The 25,281-nt window shown below is 60.7% G+C and overlaps 1 protein-coding gene across 1 annotated transcript in view; it reads left to right on the plus strand.

Moving 5' to 3' along the window:
- The first annotated feature begins 4,412 nt into the window (after positions 1 to 4,412).
- The window catches only part of KCNN1 (potassium calcium-activated channel subfamily N member 1), a 34,598-nt gene continuing 13,729 nt past the window's right edge, over positions 4,413 to 25,281 (plus strand). Inside the window, exons 1-5 of the mRNA XM_086862338.1 lie at positions 4,413 to 4,549; positions 15,635 to 15,750; positions 18,606 to 19,037; positions 19,116 to 19,211; positions 22,135 to 22,553. Of these exons, the coding sequence (XP_086718464.1) occupies positions 18,663 to 19,037; positions 19,116 to 19,211; positions 22,135 to 22,553 (890 nt within the window). The 5' untranslated portion in view covers positions 4,413 to 4,549; positions 15,635 to 15,750; positions 18,606 to 18,662. The remainder of the gene's footprint in view (positions 4,550 to 15,634; positions 15,751 to 18,605; positions 19,038 to 19,115; positions 19,212 to 22,134; positions 22,554 to 25,281) is intronic.

Genomic DNA, 25,281 nt, shown 5'->3' on the forward strand with positions numbered 1-25,281 from the left:
CCCATGGAATTGGGATCCCCCTTTTCCCGTGGGATTTGGGGGAATTCCTGCCCCATGGAATTGGGATCCCCCTTTTCCCGAGGGATTTGGGGGAATCCCGCAGTGCGGGAGGGGGGGGAGGGGCGGAGAAGGGAGGGGATTCCCCGCCCCTCCCCCCCCGGGGATTCCCCTCCCCCCTTTTCCCACCGTGGGGAGGGGGAGGGGACGTTGCCATGGCAACGAGCGGGGGGGGGAGGGGCGGGGGCGGCGGTCACGCGGCCCCGGGATTCGCCCGCGCCACCGCGAGGGGCGGGAACCGGGAATCACCCCCAAAAACCGGGAATCACCCCTGAAAACCGGGAATCACCCCTAAAAACCGGGAATCACCCCAAAAACCGGGAATCACCCCCAAAAACCGGGAATCACCCCTGAAAACCGGGAATCATCCCTGAAAACCGGGAATCACCCCAAAAACCGGGAATCACCCCCAAAAACCGGGAATCACCCCCAAAACCGGGAATCACCCCAAAAACCGGGAATCACCCCCGAAAACCGGGAATCACCCCCGAAAACCGGGAATCACCCCCAAAAACCGGGAATCACCCCGAAAACCGGGAATCACCCCTAAAAACCGGGAATCAACCCCAAAAACCGGGAATCATCCCTGAAAACCGGGAATCACCCCTGAAAACCGGGAATCACCCCCAAAAACCGGGAATCACCCCAAAAACCGGGAATCAACCCCAAAAACCGGGAATCACCCCCAAAAACCGGGAATCACCCCAAAAACCGGGAATCACCCCCGAAAACCGGGAATCACCCCCAAAACCGGGAATCATCCCTGAAAACCGGGAATCACCCCTAAAAACCGGGAATCACCCCAAAAACCGGGAATCACCCCCAAAAACCGGGAATCACCCCTAAAAACCGGGAATCACCCCCAAAAACCGGGAATCACCCCGAAAACCGGGAATCATCCCCGAAAACCGGGAATCACCCCCAAAAACCGGGAATCACCCCTGAAAACCGGGAATCACCCCCAAAAACCGGGAATCACCCCAAAAACCGGGAATCAACCCCAAAAACCGGGAATCACCCCGAAAACCGGGAATCATCCCTGAAAACCGGGAATCACCCCCAAAAACCGGGAATCACCCCAAAAACCGGGAATCACCCCCCAAACCGGGGCTCGCCCCCCAAACCGGGAACCGCCCCACACCGGGAATCCCGCACCGGGAATTCTGCACCGGGAATTCTCCCCCTTACCGGGAGACCCCCCCGCCTTTGCTCTGGACACACGGAGACAGACTGACACACGGACACACGGACAGGAGACACACGGACACACGGACACACGGACAGGGGACAGGGACACACGGACACACGGACACACGGACAGGGGACAGGGGACACATGGACACAGGAACAGGCTCATGGGAACACGCGTGTCACACCTTGCACAACACCCTGAACACCTTGTGCACAAACACCCTGAACAACACCCCGAACAACAGCCTGAACACCCTGAACAACACCCTGAACACCCTGAACACCCTGAACAATACCCTGAACAATACCCTGAATAACACCCTGAACAACAGCCTGAACAACAGCCTGAACACCCTGAACAACACCCTGAACACCCTGAACACCCTGAACAATACCCTGAACAATACCCTGAATAACACCCTGAACAACAGCCTGAACAACAGCCTGAACACCCTGAACAACACCCTGAACAACAGCCTGAACAACAGCCTGAACACCTTGTGCGCAAACACCCCGAACAACACCCTGAACAACACCCTGAATAACCCTAACATAACCTGAATAACAACACCCTGTGCACCCTGCGCACACCCACCCTGAACAACACCCTGCGCACACCCACCCTGAACACCCTGAACAACACCCTGAATAACCCTAACATAACCTGAATAACCTGAATAACAACACCCTGTGCACCCTGCGCACACCCGCCCTGCACAACACCCTGCGCACACCCGCCCTGCACAACACCCTGTGGACACCCACCCTGAACAACACCCTGCGCACACCCACCCTGAACAACACCCTGTGCACACCCACCCTGAACAACACCCTGCGCACACCCACCCTGCACAACACCCTGTGCACACCCACCCTGCACAACACCCTGCGCACACCCACCCTGAAAAACACCCTGCGCACACCCACCCTGCACAGCACCCTGCGCACACCCACCCTGAACAACACCCTGTGCACACCCCGCCTTGCACACCCCGCCTGTTCTCACCCCCCCTTGCACACCCAGCTCGGGAAACCCCTCGTGCACACCCCAATGCACACCCCAATGCACACCCCAATTTACCCCAAATTCACCCCAATGCACACCCCAATTCACACCCAAATTCACCCCAAATTCACACCCAAATTCACACCCAAATTCACCCCAAATTCACCCCAATTCACCCCCAAATTCACCCCAAATTCACACCCAAATTCACACCCAAATTCACCCCAAATTCACCCCAATGCACACCCCAATTCACACCCAAATTCACCCCAAATTCACCCCGAATTCACTCCAATGAACACCCCAATTCACACCCAAATTCACCCCAATGCACACCCCAATTCACACCCAAACTCACGCCCAGCTCACCCCCAATTCACCCCCAATTCACCCCCAATTCAACCTCAAATTCACCCCAAATTCACACCCAAATTCACCCCAATTCACACCCAAATTCACCCCAAATTCACCCCAAATTCACTCCAATGAACACCCCAATTCACACCCAAATTCACCCCAATGCACACCCCAATTCACACCCAAACTCACGCCCAGCTCACTCCCAATTCACCCCCCAATTCACCCCAAATTCAACCCCAAATTCACCCCAAATTCACACCCAAATTCACCCCCAATTCACCCCAAATTCACACCCGAATTCACACCCAAATTCACCCCAAATTCACTCCAAATTCACCCCCAATTAGCCCCCAAAATCACCCCCAATACACACACCTCGCACACCCCCAATTCACACCCCTTGCACAACCCAATTCACCCCAATTCACCCCCAGTTCAGCCCAAAATCAGCCCAAATTCACCCCCAAATTCACACCCAATTCAGCCCCAATTCAGCCCCAATTCAGCCCAAATTCACCCCCAAATTCACCCCCAAATTCACACCCAATTAGCCCCCGAAGTCACCCCCAATACACACACCTCGCACACCCCCAATTCAGCCCAAATTCAGCCCCAATTCAGCCCAAATTCAGCCCCAATTCACCCCCAATTCAGCCCAAATTCAGCCCAAATTCAGCCCCAATTCACGCCAAAATCACACCCCAAATTCACCCCCCCGCGCCCCACACCTCACCCCCCCCTTTGCTCCCCCCACCCCCCGCCCACCCCAAACCCCCCCGTGCCAGCCCCCCCCTCCCCCCCCGTGTCCCCAAACCCGCCTGGGTGACAAAAGAGGGGGAGGGGCTGCAGGAATGGGGGGAGGGGGGGACACTCCAGCCCCCCCCACCCCCCCCAACCCCGGGGTCCCCCCCCCGCCCCCTCCCCACCGCCAGCACCCCCGGGGGTGACACCGAGAGCTTTTGGGGGGGGGGGGGGGAACAAAACCCGGGGGGGGGTGGGGGTCACCGGGGGGGGTCCAAGGGGGGGGGTCCAAGGGGTTCCCGGGGGGGGGTCCAAGGGGGGGGGTCCAAGGGGGGGGGTCCAAGGGGTTCCGGGGGGGGTCCAAGGGGTTCCCGGGGGGGGGTCCAAGGGATTCCCGGGGGGGTCCAAGGGATTCCCGGGGGGGTCCAAGGGGTTCCTGGGGGGGTCCAAGGGGGGTCCCCAGGGGGGGTCCAGGGGGTTCCCGGGGGGGGTCCAAGGGGTTCCCGGGGGGGGTCCAAGGGGGGGCCCCGGGGGGGGGGTCCAAGGGGTTCCCGGGGGGGGTCCAAGGGGTACCCGGGGGGGGTCCAAGGGGGGGCCCCGGGGGGGGTTTGGGGGGTCCTCGGGAGGTCCCCACGGGGTTTGGGGGGGGTCCCGCGGGTGGGCGATCGCCCCCAGCCCCGCGGCTGCGGCGGCGCGCGGGGGTCTGGGGACCCGTCGGGCGGCCGCGTTTATCCCAGCGGCGGCCGGGAAACACCGGGAGAGCCCCGGGAAACACCGGGAGAACCCCGGGAAACACCGGGAGAACCCCGGGAAGCCCCGGGAGAACCCCGGGAAACACCGGGAGAACCCCGGGAAGCCCCGGGAGGCCCCCGGGAAACACCGGGAGAACCCCGGGAAGCCCCGGGAGGCCCCCGGGAAGCCCCGGGAAGCGGCGGGGCGGGTGCTCGCGGCTGCGCGTGTGGAGCGGCGCCGCATCGCCTCCCGCAGCCCCCGCGGCCGCCGCCGCCTGCGCGCTGGGGAAACCGAGGCACGGCGCGGCCGGGAGGGGCTCGGCGGCACCGCGGAGCCGCTCTCCAGGCTCGCCCCCGGCTCCCGGTCGCGATCCCGGGCTCGGCGCCGCACGTGTCGCCGCCGCCGGGCCATGGTCAGCGGCGGCAGCGCCCGAGGGCAGCGGAGGCCGGGGGCTGGCGGCAGGTGGGTGAATTTGGGGTGCGGAGGGGGGGTTTGGGGGACCGGGGCTGGCGGCAGGTGGGTGAATTTGGGGTGCGGAGGGGAGGGGGTTGGGGGACCGGGGCTGGCGGCAGGTGGGTGAATTTGGGGTGCGGAGGGGGGGGTTTGGGGGACCCCCCAGCTCAGCCCCAGGGCGGTGCCGGTGCTGGGGAAAGCCGCGGCGGGCGGGAATTCCCGCATTCCCGGGAATCCCCCGGCTCGGGAGGATCCCCCCGCTCGCTGCCCGGTGGCGGCGGAGGAGGGGGGAGGTTGGAGAAGGGGAGGGGGCAGCGCGGAGGGGCTTCCCCGGGGCTTCCCCGCTGTCCTGAGGCTCCGGCGCGTCCGGGGCCTGTTCATCCTCCCCCGGTAGCGCGGGGGGGGCTCGGGAGGAGCCCCCGGCGGTGACAATGAGGACGCGCTGCGAGTGACAGTGCCCGGCTAAAAATATCCCGGGCTCCCACCCACCGCCAGCGCCGCGGCCTCAAGGTCACTGCCCGGCCGGGGGGTGCGGGGAACGCGGGGGCGCGGGGCGGGGAAGCCCCCGGACCCCCCCTTCCCACCCACCCACCCACCCACCCCCCCCCCGCACGCTGCCGTTGTCGCCAGTGTCGCTCCGCCGAGCCCGGAGCCGGCAGCGCCCGCCGCCCCCGCGCCCCCCGCGCCCCCCGGACACCCCCGGACCCCCCCGGACACCCCCGGACCCCCCCGGACACCCCCGGACACCCCCGGACACCCCCGGTAGCTCCCCGTAGCCCGGGGCCGTGGCAAGTGAGCGGGCGAGGGGGTGGCAGCGGTGTTGGGGACACCCCCGAGGGTGGCAGCAATGTGGGGACACCCCCGAGGGTGGCAGCGGTTTTGGGGACACCCCCGGGGGTGGCAGCGGTGTTGGGGACACCCCCGGGGGTGGCAGCGGTGTTGGGGACACCCCCGAGGGTGGCAGCGGTGTTGGGGACACCCCCGGGGGTGGCAGCGGTTTTGGGAACACCCCCGGGGGTGGCAGCGGTGTTGGGGACACCCCCGGGGGTGGCAGCGGTGTTGGGGACACCCCCGGTGGTGGCAGCGGTGTTGGGGACACCCCCGGGGGTGGCAGCGGTGTTGGGGACACCCCCGAGGGTGGCAGCGGTGTTGGGGACACCCCCGGGGGTGGCAGCGGTTTTGGGAACACCCCCGGGGGTGGCAGCGGTGTTGGGGACACCCCCGGGGGTGGCAGCGGTGTTGGGGACACCCCCGGTGGTGGCAGCGGTGTTGGGGACACCCCCGGGGGTGGCAGCAGTGTTGGGGACACCCCCGGGGGTGGCAGCGGTGTGGGGACACCCCCGAGGGTGGCAGCGGTGTGGGGACACCCCCGGGGGTGGCAGCGGTGTGGGGACACCCCCGGGGGTGGCAGCGGTGTGGGGACACCCCCGGAGGTGGCAGCTGCGGGGACCCCGCGCGTGGGGTGTGGGGACAGCGGGGACTCCCTCCCTGAGGGTGTGGGAATGTTGGGGGTGTCCTGCGGGGGGGACAGGAGGGGACACCAGGGGTGTCCTGCGGGGGGGGACAGGGAGGGGACACCGGGGGTGTCCTGCGGGTGCGGTGTTGCGTGTGGGGACAGCGGGGCCGCTGCAGGGTTTGTGGGGACAATGGGGATGTCCTCCCTGCGTGGGGGGGACACGGGTGTGGGGACATCAGGGACGCCCCCCCTGCGGGTGTGGGGACAGCGGGGATGTCCTGCCCGGGGGGTGCTGTGGTGGGGGACACTGGGGACGCTCTCCCTGCGGTGTTGGTGGCGTGGGGACATTGCTGTGGTGTGGCGACATTGCTGTGGTGAGGGGACATGGCTGTGGGGACATGGCTGCGGTTTGGGGACATTGCTGTGGCGTGGCGACATGACTGTGGTGAGGGGACATGACTGCGGTTTGGGGACATGGCTGTGGCGTGGGGACATTTCTGTGGCTTGGGGACATGGCTGTGGGGACATGGCTGTGGCGTGGGGACATTTCTGTGGCTTGGGGACATGGCTGTGGGGACATGGCTGCGGTTTGGGGACATTGCTGTGGCTTGGGGACATCAGGGACGCCCCCCCTGCGGGGCTCGGCTGCTCGGGGCACCCCCAGCTGACGGATCCAGGGCATTTTGGGGGTCCCCGTCCTTGGGGACAGCGTGGCTGCTGTCACCAAACGCGTGAGCGCGCTTGAGGGCTCGGTGGCACTCGGGGCTCCCCCGAGTTTTGGCTGCTGGGGTGGCCCTGGTGGCACAGGAGAGTGACACGAGTGGCACAGCGGGGGTGACACGGGTGACACAGAGGGGTGACACGGGTGACACTGAGCGGGGTGACACGGGTGACACTGAGCCGGGTGACAGGGGTGACACTGAGCGGGGTGACACGGGTGACACTGAGCAGGGTGACACGGGTGACACTGAGGGGTGACACGGGTGACACTGAGCAGGGTGACACGGGTGACAGTGAGCAGGGTGACACGGGTGACACTGAGCGGGGTGACACGGGTGGCACTGAGCAGGGTGACACGGGTGACACTGAGCGGGGTGACACGGGTGGCACAGCGGGGGTGACACGGGTGACACGGGTGGCACTGAGCGGCGTGACACGGGTGACACTGAGCAGGGTGACACGGATGACACGGGTGACACTGAGCGGGGTGACACGGGTGACAGTGAGCGGGGTGACACGGGTGACAGTGAGCTGGGTGACACGGGTGACACAGAGTGGGGTGACAGGGGTGACACTGAGCGGGGTGACACGGGTGGCACTGAGCGGGGTGACACGGGTGACACGGGTGACACTGAGTGGGGTGACACGGGTGGCACTGAGGCGTGACACGGGTGACAGTGAGCAGGGTGACACGGGTGACACGGGTGACACGGGTGACACGGGTGACACTGAGCAGGGTGACACGGGTGACACTGAGCGGGGTGACACGGGTGACACGGGTGACACGGGTGACACTGAGCAGGGTGACACGGGTGACACGGGTGACACGGGTGACACTGAGCAGGGTGACACCCGGCTCAGCACCCACCACAGCCAGGGTGACCCCGCGCCCCGGACGCGCCTGTGACACCGGGCTGCGGGTGACACGTCCGGCCACCAGCGCTGTCCCGGTGCCGCTGCCCGGCCCGGGGTGGGCACCGGGGGGGCTCCGGGAACCTTCTGGCACCGCCTGGCCCTCCTGGCCTCCACGCGCGGGGACCTTGGGGACACACCCGCCCCTCGCGACCCTCCCGGTGACCTTGTCCCGCCCCGGGGGACCCTGCGCTGGGTGGGCACCGCGGGGACACCCCCTGCTGAGCGCCGGGGACCCCCGCCCTGCCCTGGGGACCCGGGGCTCTACAGGGGCGTGTGCGAGCTTTGGGGGTACCCCCCCTCCGTGGGGGCTTTGTGGCGGTGCCGGGCGCTGCGGGCACAGCCGTGTCCCCCCCCGGGTGGCCGCGGGCGGGGGTCGGCGGTGGCCCGGCGGGGGCAGCCAGGCGGAGCGGCTTTGTCCTTCGGGCTGAGCCGAGCGCGTGGGGGAGGCGCAGGGAGAACCCGGCGCGGCGGCTTTGTCTGGGGACGCCGGCGCGGTGGCGACCGAGGGGGGGCGTGGGGAGCCCGGACCCCCCCGCTGCAGCCCCCCCCGGGACCCCCCAGCCCAGCCCCGAGCACCGCGAGCAGGTAGGGGGGGGTCCCCCGGCTGCGCGACCCCTCCCCGGGCGGGCGGGATGGGGATGGGGTCTCCCCCCCGTTTTGGGTTGGGGGTGTCGCGGGGAGGGGGATCACGGCTCTCTGCCCCCCCCCCCCGCTCGGGGACACGGGGGATGTCGCCGTGTCCCCGGGTCCAGCGGCGGAGCCCGGCTGTTCCGGAGGGGCTCTGGGGAGGGATTTTCTCGGGGAGACCCCGGCACCAGGCGGGGATTCCCCGGCGCCGCGGCGGGGCCGGGGAGCTTCGGGTGTCCCCGCGTGTCCCCGCGTGTCCCCGCGGGTGTGCCACCCCCTGTGCCACCCCCTGTGCCACCCCCAGCTCCTGGCGGCGGGGGGGGACACACGGACACCCCACGGGTGACACCGACCCTGCCTTGGGGAAACCCCCCCAGCGCCGGGCGCTGTCCCCACCCCGCTGTGCCAGGGGGGCGACACGGGGACGGGGGCGGGGGCTCCGGGGGTCGCCACCACCGAGGGTGTCCCCAAACCACCCCCCCCCCCCGCTCCGTGGCACGGCTGGGCTGAGCCATCCCCGTTTTTGGGGGGATCCGCGTGGCCCCAAAGCACAGCGAGCCCCCCCCCCCCGCCCCCTGCCCTGCCCTCGGGGGGCTCCGGTGCCACCCCCGGGCCGCCCCGCGGTGTCCGGCGGGTGGGCAGCGGCGGCTGCGGGGGCCGGGGGCTCCTGCCGGCCCCGCCAGCTGCTCCCCAGCCTGGGACATATGGCCAGGGCTTGGAACCGCCGCCACCGCCGCGGATTTTTGGGGCCGGAGCGGGGGGGGGCTGCCGGGGGTCTGACGCACTCGGTGCCCCCGGCCAGCCCCGGTGGCGACCGGCGGGGAGCCCCCGTCACCCCGCCCGGGGTCACCGCGCGGTCCCCAACAGCCCCGAGCGTCCCCAACCCCGCAATGGGAGGGTGGGGGGGGGCTCCAGCCTGGCTCTCCCCACCCCAAAATTCCTGCCCCACCCTGCGGTGATGCCCGGGCAGGAATTAGCGAGCGGGGAATAAATAAATCACCCGCGGGGAGCGCTTCGGGCCGCCCGCCTCTATTTATAGCCGCGCCCTCCCCGCCGCTGCAGTTGCTCCGAGGCAGCTCCGGGCCACGGGGGGAGCCCAGCGTGGTCCCCTTGTCACCCCCTTGTCACCCCCTTGTCACCCCCTTGTCACCCCCGGGTGCTGCAGCCCGGCCGTGGGGTGTCCCCGGCCGTGTCCCCGCTCCGGGAGGCGCTGTCGCGGCCGGTGTCACCCTCAGGACCGCTTTGGTGTCCCCATCAGCGGCGCGGTGGCACATCCCCAGCTGTCCCCATGGTCGGGGGGCTGGCAGTGCCACCCCCCGCGCTGCCACCCGAGGGTGTCCCGCTGCCGCCGTGCCACATCCCGCGGCGGGGACACCGCGGCCCGTGGCTCAAGGACACAGCGGTGACCGCGGACCTGGCGTGTCCCCATCCCTGCCCCGGTGGGGACAGGCGGGACCTCCCTGCGCATCCCCACCTTGGGGACAAGGACAGGGGACAGGGGACACGCGGCCTCGCCGGGGTGAGGAAGATGAGGGAGAGCTCGGGGCGGGGGGAAGATGGAACCGCCGCCATCCAGGGCAGCGAAGCCACCACGGAGCGGAGCTCCATGAAATATTTACTGTCCCCAACCCCGGGGTGGCCTCACCCAGCCCCATTTGAGGTGACAAAAACTTTTCCCGGGCTGTGGGGCCTGGCACAGCCTCAGGGGAGGGGAGGAAAACATTTCCCCTCCATCCCTGCCCGCTGCGGCTTTTTTCCCTCCCCAGCCGAATATTAAAAAGAAATCGGAGCCCATTTTCCTGCGATAAATTTGGCAGAATGGAGAGAAAATGATCCGGCTCTGGAGGGGAGCCAGGGCTCCGGCTGCACACCGGGAGCAGCTGGGCGCTGGAGCCCGGCCACGCTCCGCAGCTCCCGGGGGAACCGGCACCGCCTCAGCCGCGGCTCTGCGGGCCGGCACCGGGGGTCCCGAGGTGCCGCAGCCCCCCCAGGGGACCGCGGGGTGCCGGTGACAAGCGCAGCTGTCCCCGGGCTGGTGGCCGGAGCCATCCCGCGGTGCTGGAGGCCCCGAATGCCGGGGGGGGGGCCGCAGGGATGGGGGGGATGCGGAGCCCCCCGGGGTGGGCCGTGAGGAGATGGGGGTTTGTGGGGTCTGGGGGGGTCGCGGGGTGTTGTGAGAGGGTGGGGGGTGGTGTGGGGCGGTGGGGTTGGGGCAGTAGGGCTGCTCGTGCTGTGGGGTTTTAGTGGGACATAACCCCCCGTGCTATGGGGTCTTTGAGCCCCCCGTGCTGTGGGGTTTTAGTGGGACACAGCTCCTCCTGCAATGGGGTTTTAGTGTGATGAAGACCCCCGTGCAGTGGGGTTTTTGAGCCCCCCGTGCAATGGGGTTTTTGTGTGACGTAGCCCCTGTGCAGTGGGGTTTTTGAGCCCCCCGTGCAATGGGGTTTTTGAGCCCCCCGTGCAGCGGGGTTTTTGATGGTGCAGCCCCCGTGCAGTGGGGTTTTTGAGCCCCCCGTGCTGTGGGGTTTTTGAGCCCCCCGTGCAATGGGGTTTTTGTGTGATGTAGCCCCTGTGCAGTGGGGTTTTTGGACTGTGCAGCCCCCGTGTGATGGGGTTTTTGAGCCCCCCATTCAGTGGGGTTTTAGTGTGACACAGCCCCCCGTGCAATGGGGTTTTTGGATGGTGCAGCCCCCGTGCAATGGGGTTTTAGTGTGACATAACCCTCCGTGCAATGGGGTCTTTGAGCCCCCCGTGTTGTGGGGTTTTAGTGGGACACAGCTCCCTTTGCAGTGGGGTTTTTGGACTGTGCAGCCCCTGTGCAATGGGGTCTTTGAGCCCCTCGTGCTGTGGGGTTTTAGTGTGACATAACCCCCCGTGCTGTGGGGTTTTTGAGCCCCCCGTGCAGTGGGGTTTTTGTGTGACGCAGCCCCTGTGCAATGGGGTTTTTGGACCGTGCAGCCCCCGTGCAATGGGATTTTTGAGCCCCCCGTGCTGTGGGGTTTTGTGTGACATAACCCCCCGTGCAATGGGGTTTTTGTGTGACGTAGCCCCTGTGCAGTGGAGTTTTTGGACTGTGCAGCCCCTGTGCAGTGGGGTTTTTGAGCCCCCTGTGCAGTGGGGTTTTTGAGCCCCCCGTGTTGTGGGGTTTTAGTGGGACACAGCTCCTCCTGCAATGGGGTTTTTGGACCGTGCAGCCCCCGTGCAATGGGATTTTTGAGCCCCCCGTGTTGTGGGGTTTTTGGATGGTGCAGCCCCTCACGCAGTGGGGTTTTAGTGGGACACAGCTCCTCCTGCAATGGGGTTTTAGTGTGATGCAGACCCCTGTGCAATGGGGTTTTTGAGCCCCCCGTGCAATGGGGTTTTTGTGTGACGTAGCCCCACTGCAATGGGGTTTTTGGACGATGCAGCCCCCGTGCAATGGGATTTTTGAGCCCCCCGTGTTGTGGGGTTTTTGGATGGTGCAGCCCCTCACGGAATGGGGTTTTAGTGTGACACAGCCCCTCATGCAATGGGGTTTTTGATGGTGCAGCCCCCCGTGCAATGGGGTTTTTGAGCCCCCCCGTTCAGTGGGGTTTTTGTGTGACACAGCTCCTCCTGTGCTGTGGGGTTTTTGGATGGTGCAGCCCCTCACGCAATGGGGTTTTAGTGGGACATCACCCTCCGTGCAATGGGGTCTTTGAGCCCCCCGTGCTGTGGGGTTTTAGTGGGACACAGCTCCTCCTGCAATGGGGTTTTTGTGTCATGTAACCCCCCGTGCAATGGGGTTTTTGTGTGACGCAGCCCCTGTGCAGTGGGGTTTTTGGACTGTGCAGCCCCTGCGCAATGGGGGTTTTTGAGCCCCCCGTGCTGTGGGGTTTTAGTGGGACACAGCTCCTCCTGCAATGGGGTTTTTGATGGTGCAGCCCCCGTGCAATGGGGTTTTTGAGCCCCCCCATTCAGTGGGGTTTTTGTATGACACAGCCCCCCGTGCAATGGGGTTTTTGAGCCCACCCCATTCAGTGGGGTTTTTGTATGACACAGCCCCCCGTGCAATGGGGTCTCTGGATGGTGCAGACCCCCGTGCTGTGGGGTTTTGTGTGACATAACCCCCCCGTGCAATGGGGTTTTAGTGTGACACAGCCCCTCCTGCAATGGGGTTTTTGGACGGTGCAGCCCCCGTGCGATGGGGTTTTAGTGTGACGCAGCTCCTCCTGTGCTGTGGGGTTTTAATGTGATGTAACCCCACTGCAATGGGGTTTTTCCTGTGATGCAGGCCCCTGTGCAGTGGGGTTTTTTCATGTGATATAACTTCTCACGCAATGGGGTTTTTGGACTGTGCAGCCCCTCACGCTGTGGGGTTTTTGAGCCTCCCGTTCAGTGGGGTTTTTGTGTGACACAGCCCCCCGTGCAATGGGGTTTTTGGATGGTGCAGCCCCTCATGCAATGGGGTTTTTGTGTCATGTAACCCCCCATTCAGTGGGGTTTTTGTGTGACACAGCTCCTCCTGTGCTGTGGGGTTTTGGAGCCCCCCATTCAGTGGGGTTTTAGTGTGACACAGCCCCCCGTGCAATGGGGTTTTTGGATGGTGCACCACTCATGCAATGGGGTTTTAGTATGACACAGCTCCTCCTGTGCTGTGGGGTTTTTGTGTGACACAGCTCCTCCTGCAATGGGGTTTTTGGATGGTGCAGCCCCCGTGCAATGGGGTTTTTGTGTCACGTAACCCCCCGTGCAATGGGGTTTTTGTGTGACACAGCCCCCCGTGCAATGGGGTTTTTGTGTGACACAGCCCCCCGTGCTGTGGGGTTTTTGAGCTCCCCGTGCAGTGGGGTTTTGTGTGACACAGCCCCACGTGTTGTGGGGTTTTTGGATGGTGCACCCCTCACGCAATGGGGTTTTTGTGTGACACAGCTCCTCCTGTGCTGTGGGGTTTTTGTGTGACACAGCCCCCCGTGCAATGGGGTCGTTGGTGCAATAGGGCCCTTCTTGCAATGGGGTTTTTCTGTATTATGCAGCCCCTGTGCAATGGGGGTTTTGAGCCCCCCGTGCAATGAGGTTTTAGTGTGATGTAACCCCACTGCAATGGGGTTTTTGTGTGACACAGCTCCTCCTGCTATGGGGTTTTGGATGGTGCAGCCCTCACGCAATGGGGTTTTTGTGTCATGTAACCCCCCGTGCAATGGGGTTTTTGTGTGATGTAGCCCCACTGCAATGGGGTTTTTGGATGGTGCAGCCCCTCATGCAATGGGGTTTTTGTGTCATGTAACCCCCCGTGCAATGGGGTTTTTGTGTGGTGCAGTCTCTCGTGGAACAGGGTTGTTGGTGCAATAGGGCCCCTCACACAACAGGATTTTAGTGTGACGCAGCCCCCGTGTAATGGGGTTTTTGGATGGTGCAGCCCCCGTTTAATGGGGTTTTAGTGTGATGCAGCCCCCGTTTAATGGGGTTTTTATGTGAGGTAACCCCACCTGCAATGGGGTTTTTGGATGGTGCAGCCCCTCCTTCAGTGGGGTCGTTGGTGCAATAGGGCCCCCCGTGCTGTGGGGTTTTCTATGGGGCACAGCCCCCCGTGCTGTGGGGTTTCAGGGTGACACAGCCCCCCATTCAGTGGGGTTTCAGTGACACAGCCCCCATGCTGTGGGGTTTTGGTGACACAGCCCCCGTGCTGTGGGGTTTCAGGGTGACACAGCCCCCCATTCAATGGGGTTTCAGGGTGACACAGCCCCCGTGCTGTGGGGTTTTCCATGGGGCACAGCCCCCCATTCAATGGGGTTTCAGGGTGACACAGCCCCCCATTCAATGGGGTTTTGGTGACACAGCCCCCGTGCTGTGGGGTTTCAGGGTGACACAGCCCCCGTGCTGTGGGGTTTCAGGGTGACACAGCCCCCGTGCTGTGGGGTTTCAGGGTGACACAGCCCCCGTGCTGTGGGGTTTCAGGGTGACACAGCCCCCGTGCTGTGGGGTTTCAGGGTGACACAGCCCCCGTGCTGTGGGGTTTCAGGGTGACACAGCCCCCGTGCTGTGGGGTTTCAGGGTGACACAGCCCCCCGTGCTGTGGGGTTTCAGGGTGACACAGCCCCCGTGCTGTGGGGTTTTAATGACACAGCCCCCGTGCTGTGGGGTTTTGGTGACACAGCCCCATGTGCTGTGGGGTTTCAGTGACACAGCCCCCCATTCAATGGGGTTTCAGTGTGACACAGCCCCCCGTGCTGTGGGGTTTCAGGGTGACACAGCCCCTTGTGCAATGGGGTCATGGGTGGTGCGGCCCCTCTGAGCAGGGACATTGGTGTGACAGTCCCTGTGACCCAGGGGACACTGGTGTGACACTGCCCCTCACACCCAGGGGACACTGCTGTGTCACACACCCTGTGGAATGGGGACAGTGGTGTCACACCCCCTGTGACCAAGGGGACACTGGTGTGACACTGCCCCTCACACCGAGGGGACACTGGTGTGACACCCCCTGTGACCCAGGGGACACCGCTGTGACACTGCCCCTCACACCGAGGGGACACGGCTGTGACACCCCCTGTGACCAAGGGGACACTGGTGTGACACTGCCCCTCACACCAAGGGGACACTGGTGTGACAGTCCCTGTGACCAAGGGGACACTGGTGTGACACCCCCTGTGCAATGGGGACACTGGTGTGACATTGCCCCTCACACCGAGGGGACACTGCTGTGACACCCCCTGTGGCCAAGGGGACACTGCTGTGACACTGCCCCTCACGCCGAGGGGACACCGCTGTGACAGTCCCTGTGACCATGGGGACACTGGTGTCACACCCCCTGTGACCCAGGGGACACTGGTGTGACAGTGCCCCTCACACCGAGGGGACACTGGTGTGACACTGCCCCTCACGCCGAGGGGACACTGCTGTGACACCCCCTGTTCAATGGGGACAGTGATGTGACACTGCCCCTCACACCGAAGGGACACCGCTGTGACAGTCCCTGTGACCATGGGGACACTGGTGTGACACTGCCCCTCACACCCAGGGGACACGGCTGTGACACCCCCTGTGCAATGGGGACAGTGATGTGACACTGCCCCTCACACCGAGGGGACACTGCTGTGTCACACACCCCCTGTGACCGAGGGGACACTGGTGTGACACTGCCCCTCACACCGAGGGGACACTGCTGTGACACCCCCTGTGACCAAGGGGACACTGGTGTGACATTGCCCCTCACACCGAGGGGACACTGCTGTGACAGCCGCTCGTGCCGTGGTGTCCCCCGCGTGCCCCATCCCCACCGGCACAGGGGACACGGTGACCCGCGGGGGTGGCACTGCCAGGGCAGGACCCTCAGCGGCCGCGGCAGCTCTGGGGGTCCCCGCCCTGTCACCGGGGGGTTTCGGGGTCCCCCTAACGCCGCGTGTCCCCCCGGCCAGGCGTGGAGGGAAGCCCATGGCCCCCGGACCCCCGGACCGCCCCCGCGCCCGGCCCCGGCCCCGCAGCCCCTGACGGCCCCAGGACCCCCCCGGTCGGCCCCGGGGAGCCCCAGCAGGTACGGGGGGCGGGGGGGCGCTTTGGGGGGCATCGGGTGAGCTTTGGGGTGCACTGGGGGCGTTTTGGGGTGCACTGAGGGCGCTTTGGGGTGCACTGGGGGAGTTTTGGGGTGCACTGGGGGAGTTTTGGGGTGCATTGAGGGAGTTTTTTGGGTGCACTGGGATGTTTTGGGGTGCATTGAGGGTGTTTTGGGGTGCACTGGGGGTGTTTTTGGGTGCACTGGGGTGTTTCGGGGTGCATTGAGGGAGTTTTGGGGTGCATTGAGGGTGTTTTGGGGTGCACTGAGGGCGCTTTGGGGTGCATTGAGGGTGTTTTTGGGTGCACTGGGGTGTTTTGGGGTGCATTGAGGGTGTTTTGGGGTGCACTGAGGGCGCTTTGGGGTGCACTGGGGGTGTTTTTGGGTGCACTGGGATGTTTTAGGGTGCATTGAGGGAGTTTTGGGGTGCATTGAGGAAGTTTTGGGGTGCACTGGGGTGTTTTGGGGTGCACTGAGGGCGCTTTGGGGTGCACTGGGGTGTTTCGGGGTGCACTGGGGGTGTTTTTGGGGCGCATTGAGGGAGTTTCGGGGTGCACTGGGGTGTTTTGGGGTGCACTGGGGGTGTTTTTGGGTGCACTGGGATGTTTTAGGGTGCATTGAGGGAGTTTTGGGGTGCACTGGGGGCGCTTTGGGACGCACTGGGGTGTTTTGGGGTGCACTGGGGGTGTTTTGGGGTGCACTGGGGGTGTTTTTGGGGTGCACTGGGGTGTTTCGGGGTGCACTGGGGGCGTTTTGGGGCGCATTGAGGGAGTTTTGGGGTGCACTGGGGGTGTTTTTGGGGTGCACTGGGGTGTTTCGGGGTGCACTGGGGGCGTTTTGCGGGAGGGCTGTACGGGGGGGAGAACGGGGGGTGATGAATTTGGGGGTGCAGCGCAGCCGGAGGGTGGGGAGGGGCTCCCGGGGGGTGCCGAAGGGCCGCGATGGGGAAGGGGCGTTTTTTTTGGGGGGGCAATTTGGGTCTCCGGGAGGGCGGGAACAGGGGGCGTGGCCAACTTTAGGGGGCGTGACCAAAGGCGTGGCGCGGGCCTCGTCAGCGGGGGCGGGGTTTTCTCGGACCAATCAGACCGCTGGGTTCGCTCAGGCCACGCCCCCATCCACGCCCCCCCCCCCCGGCGCTCCGGTGCCGCCGCCGCGCGCCCCCGGGACCGGTTCGGGCTGCGGCGGCGGCGGGACCCGGCCCGGCCGCCAGGCCCCGGGCACGGCAGGTACCGGGCACGGCGGGGCCGCGCTGGGAACCGCGCCGGAGCCCCCCCGGCCGCCCCGGGCACGGCGGCACCGGGAGCGGCGCGCTCGGGGCTGGCGGGGACGCGCGGCTGCGGCTCGGGACCGGAGATGTCCCGCGGCTGCGGGGAGGGGACAGGGGACAGGGGACGGTGACAGCGCCGGGGGGGTGTGGAGGGGGGGTGGCCGCGGTGTCCCGGTGGCCGCGTCCGCAGCGAGGGGGGCGGGACGCGGTTCCGTGGGCAGGACACGGGGACGCGGAGCGGGGGTCGCGGTGCGGCCCCGCCACGGGCGGGACACGGGCACGGCCCCGCAGGAGTGACACCAGTGTCCCCAACGCCCCCCGTGGCAGCGACACGGACCTGTGGTCACCGCTGGCAGGACGTGTCACCATGGACAGGACAGGACGTGTCCCCACAGACAAGATGTGTCCCCATGGACAGCACATGTCCCCACGGATGGGACGTGTCCCCATGGCCAGGATGTGTCCCCATGGACAGGACAGGACGTGTCCCCATGGACAGGACACGTCCCCATGGACAGGACGTGTCCCCATGGCCAGGACAGAACACGTCCCCACAGACAAGATGTGTCCCCATGACCAGTGCATGTCCCCACGGATGGGACATGTCCCCACAGACAGGACAGGACGTGTCCCCATGGCCAGGACAGGACGTGTCCATATGGATAGGACATGTCCCCACGGATGGGACGTGTCCCCATGGCCAGGATGTATCCCCATGGGCAGGACAGGACATGTCCCCATGGGCAGGACAGGACGTGTCCCCATAGCCAGGACAGTACATGTCCCCATGGGCAGGACGTGTCTCCATGGGCCAGATGTGTCCTCATGAACAGGATGTGTCCCCACGGGCTGAACATGTCCCCATAGCCAGGACGTGTCCCCATAGCCAGGACATGTCCCCATGGCCAGGACATGTCCCCACAGTAGGACGTGTCCCCACAACAGGACGTGTCCCCATGGCCAGGACGTGTCCCCACAATAGGACATGTCCCCATGGGCAGAACACGTCCCCATGGCCAGGACATGTCCCCATAGACAGGACAGGACATGTCCCCATAGACGGGACGTGTCCCCACGGCCAGGATGTGTCCCCACAATAGAATGTGTCCCCATGGACAGGACATGTCTCCATGGCCAGGACGTGTCTCCATGGCCAGGACGTGTCCCCATGGCCAAGACATGTCCCCATGGCCAGGATGTGTCCCCATGGCCAGGATGTGTCCCCACGGCCAGGACAGGACGTGTCCCCATGGCCAGGACAGGACGTGTCCCCATGTCCAGGACATGTCCCCATGGCCAGGACGTGTCCCCACGGCCAGGACAGGACGTGTCCCCATGGCCAGGACATGTCCCCATGGCCAGGACGTGTCCCCATGGCCAGGACGTGTCCCCACGGCCAGGACGTGTCCCCATGGCCAAGTCATGTCCCCACGGCCAGGACACATCACCACCACCCCCACCGAGGCCACCTCACCTCTCCAGGAACCATCACCCAAATCCATTCGCGACACCCCCGTCCCCATCCCGGCCACCCACTCATTGTCCCCCGCGCGTGTCCCCTGTCCCGCAGGTCACCCCCTCTGGGCTGAGCCATGCGGGATCTCCCGGCGCCGTCACCAGCAGAGCCATGAGCAGCTGTCGCCACAATGGGGGGGTGACACGTCCCCGCGTCCCCCTGAGCTCCTCCAGCCGCACCCCGCAGCCGCCGGACGGCGAAACGCAACCGCCGCGCCCCAGCCCGGGTCTCCGGGTGGTGGTGTCCCAACCGGATCATCCCGCGGGGACCGATCCCGCTCCCGCCGCCCTTCCCCGGGGACGGGAGGCGGCGGAGGAACGGGCGGGGGAACCGCGGAGGAACCAGAACATCGGCTACAAGCTGGGCCACCGGCGCGCGCTCTTCGAGAAGCGCAAACGCCTGAGCGATTACGCGCTCATCTTCGGCATGTTCGGCATCGTGGTGATGGTCACCGAGACCGAGCTCTCCTGGGGGGTCTACACCAAGGTTTGGGGGGGTGGGGAAGGGGCTGGGGGGGCTGCGGGGGTCCCCGCGGGGCTGACGGCGGGTGCGGTGTGCCCCTAGGAATCGTCGTATTCGTTCGCGCTCAAGTGTTTGATCAGCCTCTCGACGCTGATCCTGCTGGGGCTCATCGTGATGTACCACGCCAGGGAGATCCAGGTGGGGCGAGAAACGGAAAGGTGGAATGGAAACGCAGCGAGGAGGGCGTCGTGTGCGGCGGCTGGGCGCGGGGAAGGCGGAGCGGGGAGTGGAAAGAGAAAAGCGCTTTGGGTTCTTGGGAAGGAATGGGTTTGTCTTGAAAAGAAATGGGTTTGTCTTGAAAAGAAATGGGTTTTCTTGACAAGAAATCGGTTTATCTTGAAAATAAATCGGTTTTCTTGACAAGAAATCGGTTTATCTTGAAAATAAATCGGTTTTCTTGACAAGAAATCGGTTTATCCTGAAAAGAAATCAGTTTTCTTGAAAAGAAATTGGTTTTCTTGGCAAGAAATTGGTTTATCCTGAAAATAAATCGGTTTATCCTGAAAAGAAATCGGTTTTCTTGAAAATAAATTTGTTTTCTTGACAAGAAATCAGTTTTCTTGAAAAGAAATTGGTTTATCTTGAAAATAAATCGGTTTTCTTGAAAAGAAATTGGTTTATCTTGAAATGAAATCAGTTTTCTTGACAAGAAATTGGTTTATCTTGAAATTAAATTGGTTTTCTTGAAAATAAATTGGTTTCCTTGAAAATAAATTGGTTTTCTTGACAAGAAATCAGTTTATCCTGAAAATAAATCATTTTATCCTGAAAAGAAACAGGTTTTCTTGACAAGAAATCAGTTTTCTTGAAAAGAAACGGGTTTATCTTGCAAATAAATCGGTTTTCTTGACAAGAAATCGGTTTATCTTGAAATGAAATTGGTTTTCTTGAAAAAAATCGGTTTTCTTGAAAATAAATTTGTTTTCTTGACAAGAAATCGGTTTATTCTGAAAATAAATCGTTTTATCCTGAAAAGAAACAGGTTTTCTTGACAAGAAATCAGTTTTCTTGAAAAGAAATTGGTTTATCTTGAAAATAAATCGGTTTTCTTGACAAGAAATCGGTTTATCTTGAAATGAAATCAGTTTTCTTGAAAAGAAATTGGTTTTCTTGAAAATAAATTGGTTTTCTTGAAAATAAATCAGTTTTCTTGACAAGAAATCGGTTTATCCTGAAAATAAATCAGTTTTCTTGAAAATAAATTGGTTTTCTTGAAAATAAATTGGTTTTCTTGACAAGAAATCGGTTTATCTTGGCAAGAAGTTGGTTTATCCTGAAAAGAAATCAGTTTTCTTGAAAAGAAACCGGTTTATCCTGAAAAGCAATCGGTTTATCTTGAGAAGAAATGGGTTTTGTGCTGAAAGAACTCGTTAAAGAGGCAGGGAGAAAAGAGGAATAAAAAAGTTGTGGAATGGAAGAAAAAAATTTCGTGTGAAATAATAGTAATAATAGTAATAGTAATAATACTAATAGTAATAATTGTAATAATAGTAATAGTAGTAGTAATGATTTTTAATAATATAATATAATATAATATAATATAATATAATATAATATAATATAATATAATATAATATAATATAATATAATATAATATAATATAATATAATATAATATAATATAATATAATATAATATAATATAATATAATATAATATAATATAATATAATGTAATATATATAATGTAATATAATATAATATAATATAATATAATATAATATAAGTATAATATATATAATATTATATATAATTATATATTATATAACACATACAATTATATATAATATAAATTATACAATATACATTATATGTATTATTATATTACATACAATAATATCATAATTATGTATATAGATATGAGTTTTATAAATACACGAATAAATACATTTAATTTTAATTCATTATTTTTATTTATTAATTTAATAGACATTTCATTCATCCCATTTAACTTTTAATTCACTAATTTTTATTTATTAATTTAATCAAAATTTTCATTCAACCCATTTAATTTTAATTCATTATTTTTTATTTATTAATTTAATGAACATTTCATTTAACCAAATCAACCCATTTAACTTTAATTCACTATTATATTTATTAATTTAATAAACATTTAATTTAACCATTTCAACTAAATTAACTTTAATTCCCTATTCTATTTATTAATTTAATAAAAATTTTATTTAACCAAATCAACCCATTTAACTTTAAATCACTAATTTTTATTTATCAACTTAATAAAAAATTCCAATTAACCAAACCAATTTATTAATTTTTATTTATCGACTTAATAAAAAAATTCCAGTTAACCAAACCAACCCATTTAACTCTAATTTACTATTATATTTATTAATTTAATAAGCATTTCATTCAACCAAACCAACCCATTTAACTTTAATTCACTGATTTATATTTATTAATTTAATAAAAAATTTCAATTAACCAAACCAACCCATTTAATTTATTAATTTTTATTTAACAACTTAATTAAAAAAACCAACCCATTTAATTTATTAATTTTTATTTACCAACTTCATAAAAAATTCCAATTAACCAAACCAACCCATTTATTATATTAATTTTTATTTACCAGCTTAATAAAAAATTCCAATTAACCAAACCAACCCATTTAACTCTAATTCATTAATTTTTATTTATCAACTTAATAAAAAATTCCAACCCATTTAATTTATTAATTTTTATTTACCAACTTAATAAAAAAACCAAGCCATTTAATTTATTAATTTTTATTTACCAGCTTAATAAAAAATTCCAATTAACCAAACCAACCCATTTAACTCTAATTCATTAATTTTTATTTATCAACTTAATAAAAAATTCCAACCCATTTAATTTATTAATTTTTATTTACCAACTTAATAAAAAAACCAACCCATTTAATTTATTGATTTTTATTTACCAGCTTAATAAAAAATTCCAATTAACCAAACCAACCCATTTAACTTTAATTCACTGATTTATATTTATTAATTTAATAAAAAAAACTCCAATTAACCAACCCAACCCATCCAATCAATTTCCACCCCACCCCTACCCCCAGCTCTTCATGGTGGACAACGGCGCCGACGACTGGCGCATCGCCATGACCTACGAGCGCATCTTCTTCATCTCCCTGGAGCTGCTGGTGTGCGCCATCCACCCCATCCCCGGCCAGTACCTGTTCACCTGGACCGCCCGCCTGGCCTTCACCTACGCCGCCTCGGTGGCCCACGCCGACGTGGACATCATCCTGTCCATCCCCATGTTCCTGCGCCTCTACCTGATCGGCCGCGTCATGCTGCTGCACAGCAAGCTCTTCACCGACGCCTCCTCGCGCAGCATCGGCGCCCTCAACAAGATCAACTTCAACACCCGCTTCGTCATGAAGACGCTCATGACCATCTGTCCCGGCACCGTGCTGCTGGTCTTCAGCATCTCCTCGTGGATCATCGCCGCCTGGACCGTGCGCGTCTGCGAGAGGTGCGGGGAGGGGTCCTCCGGTGGGGGTCACTGGTGGGGATGGGGAGGTGGGGCTGGGGATGGGGGGCTGGGGATGGGGGTCACTGGTGGGGATGGGGATGTGGGGCTGGGGATGGGGGGCTGAGGATGGGGGGCTGAGGATGTGGGGCTGGGGATGGGGGGCTGGGGATGGGGGGCTGGGGATGTGGGGCTGGGGATGAGGGGTTGAGGATGTGGGGCTGAGGATGTGGGGATGGGGGTCCTCGGTGGGGCTGAGGATGTGGGCCTGGGGATGTGGGGCTGAGGAGGTGGGGCTGAGGATGTGGAGCTAAGGATGTGGGGCTGGGGATGGGGGTCTGAGGATGGAGGTCCCTGGTGGGGCTGAGGATGTGGGGCTGAGGATGTGGGGCTGGGGATGTGGGGCTGAGGGGGTGGGGCTGAGGATGTGGGGCTGAGGATGTGGGGCTGAGGATGGAGGTCCCTGGTGGGGCTGAGGATGTGGGGCTGAGGAGGTGGGGCTGGGGATGTGGGGCTGGGGATGTGGGGCTGAGGATGGGGGTCCCTGGTGGGGCTGGGGATGTGGGGCTGGGGATGTGGGGCTGAGGATGGGGGTCCCTGGTGGGGCTGGGGATGTGGGGCTGGGGATGTGGGGCTGAGGAGGTGGGGCTGGGGATGTGGGGCTGGGGATGTGGGGCTGAGGAGGTGACAGATGTGGGCTGGGTGGGTTGGAGACCCCCTCGTGGTCAGGGTGGGACCCCCTCCCGTGGGACATTTTTGGTTTTTTGGGGGGGTTTGTTGGGTTTGTCAGGTCGGTGCTGTGCGGTTGGGGGTGATGTGGGGGGATGTGGGGTGGTGAGGGGGGCAGAACTGGGGGGTGTGGAAGGGAAGGGAAGATTTGGGGTCTTGCAGAGGGGTCTGAAGGTTGAGGGTTCAGAGAGCTGGAGGTGTCAAGGGGACAAAGATTTGGGGTCTCACAGAGGGTTCTTGAGGGGTCTTGAAGGTTGAGGTTTCAGAGCTGGAGGTGTCAAGACAACCAAAATTTGGGGTCCTGATGCGGGGACCAGAAATTGGGGGTCCTGCAGAGGGGTCTGAGGAGCTCGGGGTGTCAAGGGAATGAGAATTCGGGGTCCTGATGTGGGGTCTGAAGGTTGAAGGTTCAGAGAGCTGGAGGTGTCGAGGGGACCAACAAAAATTTGGGGTCCTGCCGTGGGGTCCGAGAACCTGAGGGTCCCACTGTCCAAAAACTGGGGGTCCCACAGGGGGGTCCTGTGACATTCCCACCGAGGGGACCCTCCAGGATGTGTCCGCGCTCCTCAGCTGCTCCTGCGGGGTCCCAGGGATGTCCCTGAGGGGTCCCAGGATGTCCCTGAGGGGTCCCGGGATGTCCCTGAGGGGTCCCAGGAGGTCCCTGAGGGGTCCCAGGAGGTCCCTGAGGGGTCCCAGGGATGTCCCTGTGGGGTCCCAGGATGTCCCTGAGGGGTCCCAGGATGTCCCTGAGGGGTCCCAGGGATGTCCCTGAGGGGTCCCAGGATGTCCCTTTGGGGTCCCAGGGATGTCCCCTCGGGGTCCCAGGATGTCCCTGTGGGGTCCCGGGATGTCCCTGAGGGGTCCCAGGATGTCCCCTCGGGGTCCCAGGATGTCCCTGAGGGGTCCCGGGATGTCCCTGAGGGGTCCCAGGAGGTCCCTGAGGGGTCCCAGGATGTCCCTGAGGGGTCCCAGGGATGTCCCTGAGGGGTCCCAGGAGGTCCCTGAGGGGTCCCAGGATGTCCCTGAGGGGTCCCAGGGATGTCCCTGAGGGGTCCCAGGAGGTCCCTGTGGGGTCCCAGGGATGTCCCTGAGGGGTCCCAGGGATGTCCCTGAGGGGTCCCAGGGATGTCCCTGAGGGGTCACAGGATGTCCCTGAGGGGTCCCGGGATGTCCCTTTGGGGTCCAGGGGATGTCCCTGTGAGGTCCCAGGGATGTCCCCACACGGTTTGAGGATGTCCCTTTGGGATCCTGGGATGTCCCCATAGGGTTCAAGGACATCCCTTTGGGGTCCCAGGATGTCCCCTCGGGGTCCTGGGATGTCCCTTTGGGGTCCCGGGAATGTCCCTATGGGGTCCCAAGATGTCACTGTGGGATCCCGGGGATGTCCCCAGAGTCCAGGGATGTCCCTGAGGGGTCCCAGGGATGTCCCTGTGGGGTCCCCAGATGTCCCCTCGGGGTCCAGGGGTGTCCCTTTGGGGTCCCAGGGATGTCCCCAGAGTCCAGGGATGTCCCCTCGGGGTCCCAGGGATGTCCCTGAGGGATCCAGGGATGTCCCTGTGGGGTCCCTGGATGTCCTTTTGGGGTCCAGGGATGTCCCTATGGAGTCCCCAAATGTCCCCTCAGGGTCCCCAGGACATCCCCACCGTGTCCCCCCCCCCGCTGACCCCCAGCCCGGCCCGGGGGTCGCGCATTAACCGCTGTTGTTTTCCCTCCCTGCCCGCTCTGCTGCTTGCAGGGACAAACTGTGAGTGACCGCAGGGACCGTCCCGAGTGACCGCAGGGACCGTCCCTCGCCCCAGGCTTCCGCTCCCCGAAATTCCCAGAATTTAGGATTAGCTGCAGCCGGGGCTGGGACACGGAAAGGGGCTGGGGGCCCTTTTTCCTCTTGGAACCTCAGCAGCCGCTCCCTGTCCCCTCCCCTGTGTCCCCCAGCCTGGTGGCTCTGGGGGGACATTTAGAGACCCCACAAGGAGTCTCCAAAGGGGTTTTGGGGTTTTTCTTC

The sequence above is a fragment of the Cyanistes caeruleus genome, chromosome 25 (assembly GCF_971803275.1).
Source record: "Cyanistes caeruleus chromosome 25, bCyaCae1.hap1.1, whole genome shotgun sequence".
Taxonomy (NCBI): Eukaryota; Metazoa; Chordata; class Aves; order Passeriformes; family Paridae; genus Cyanistes; species Cyanistes caeruleus.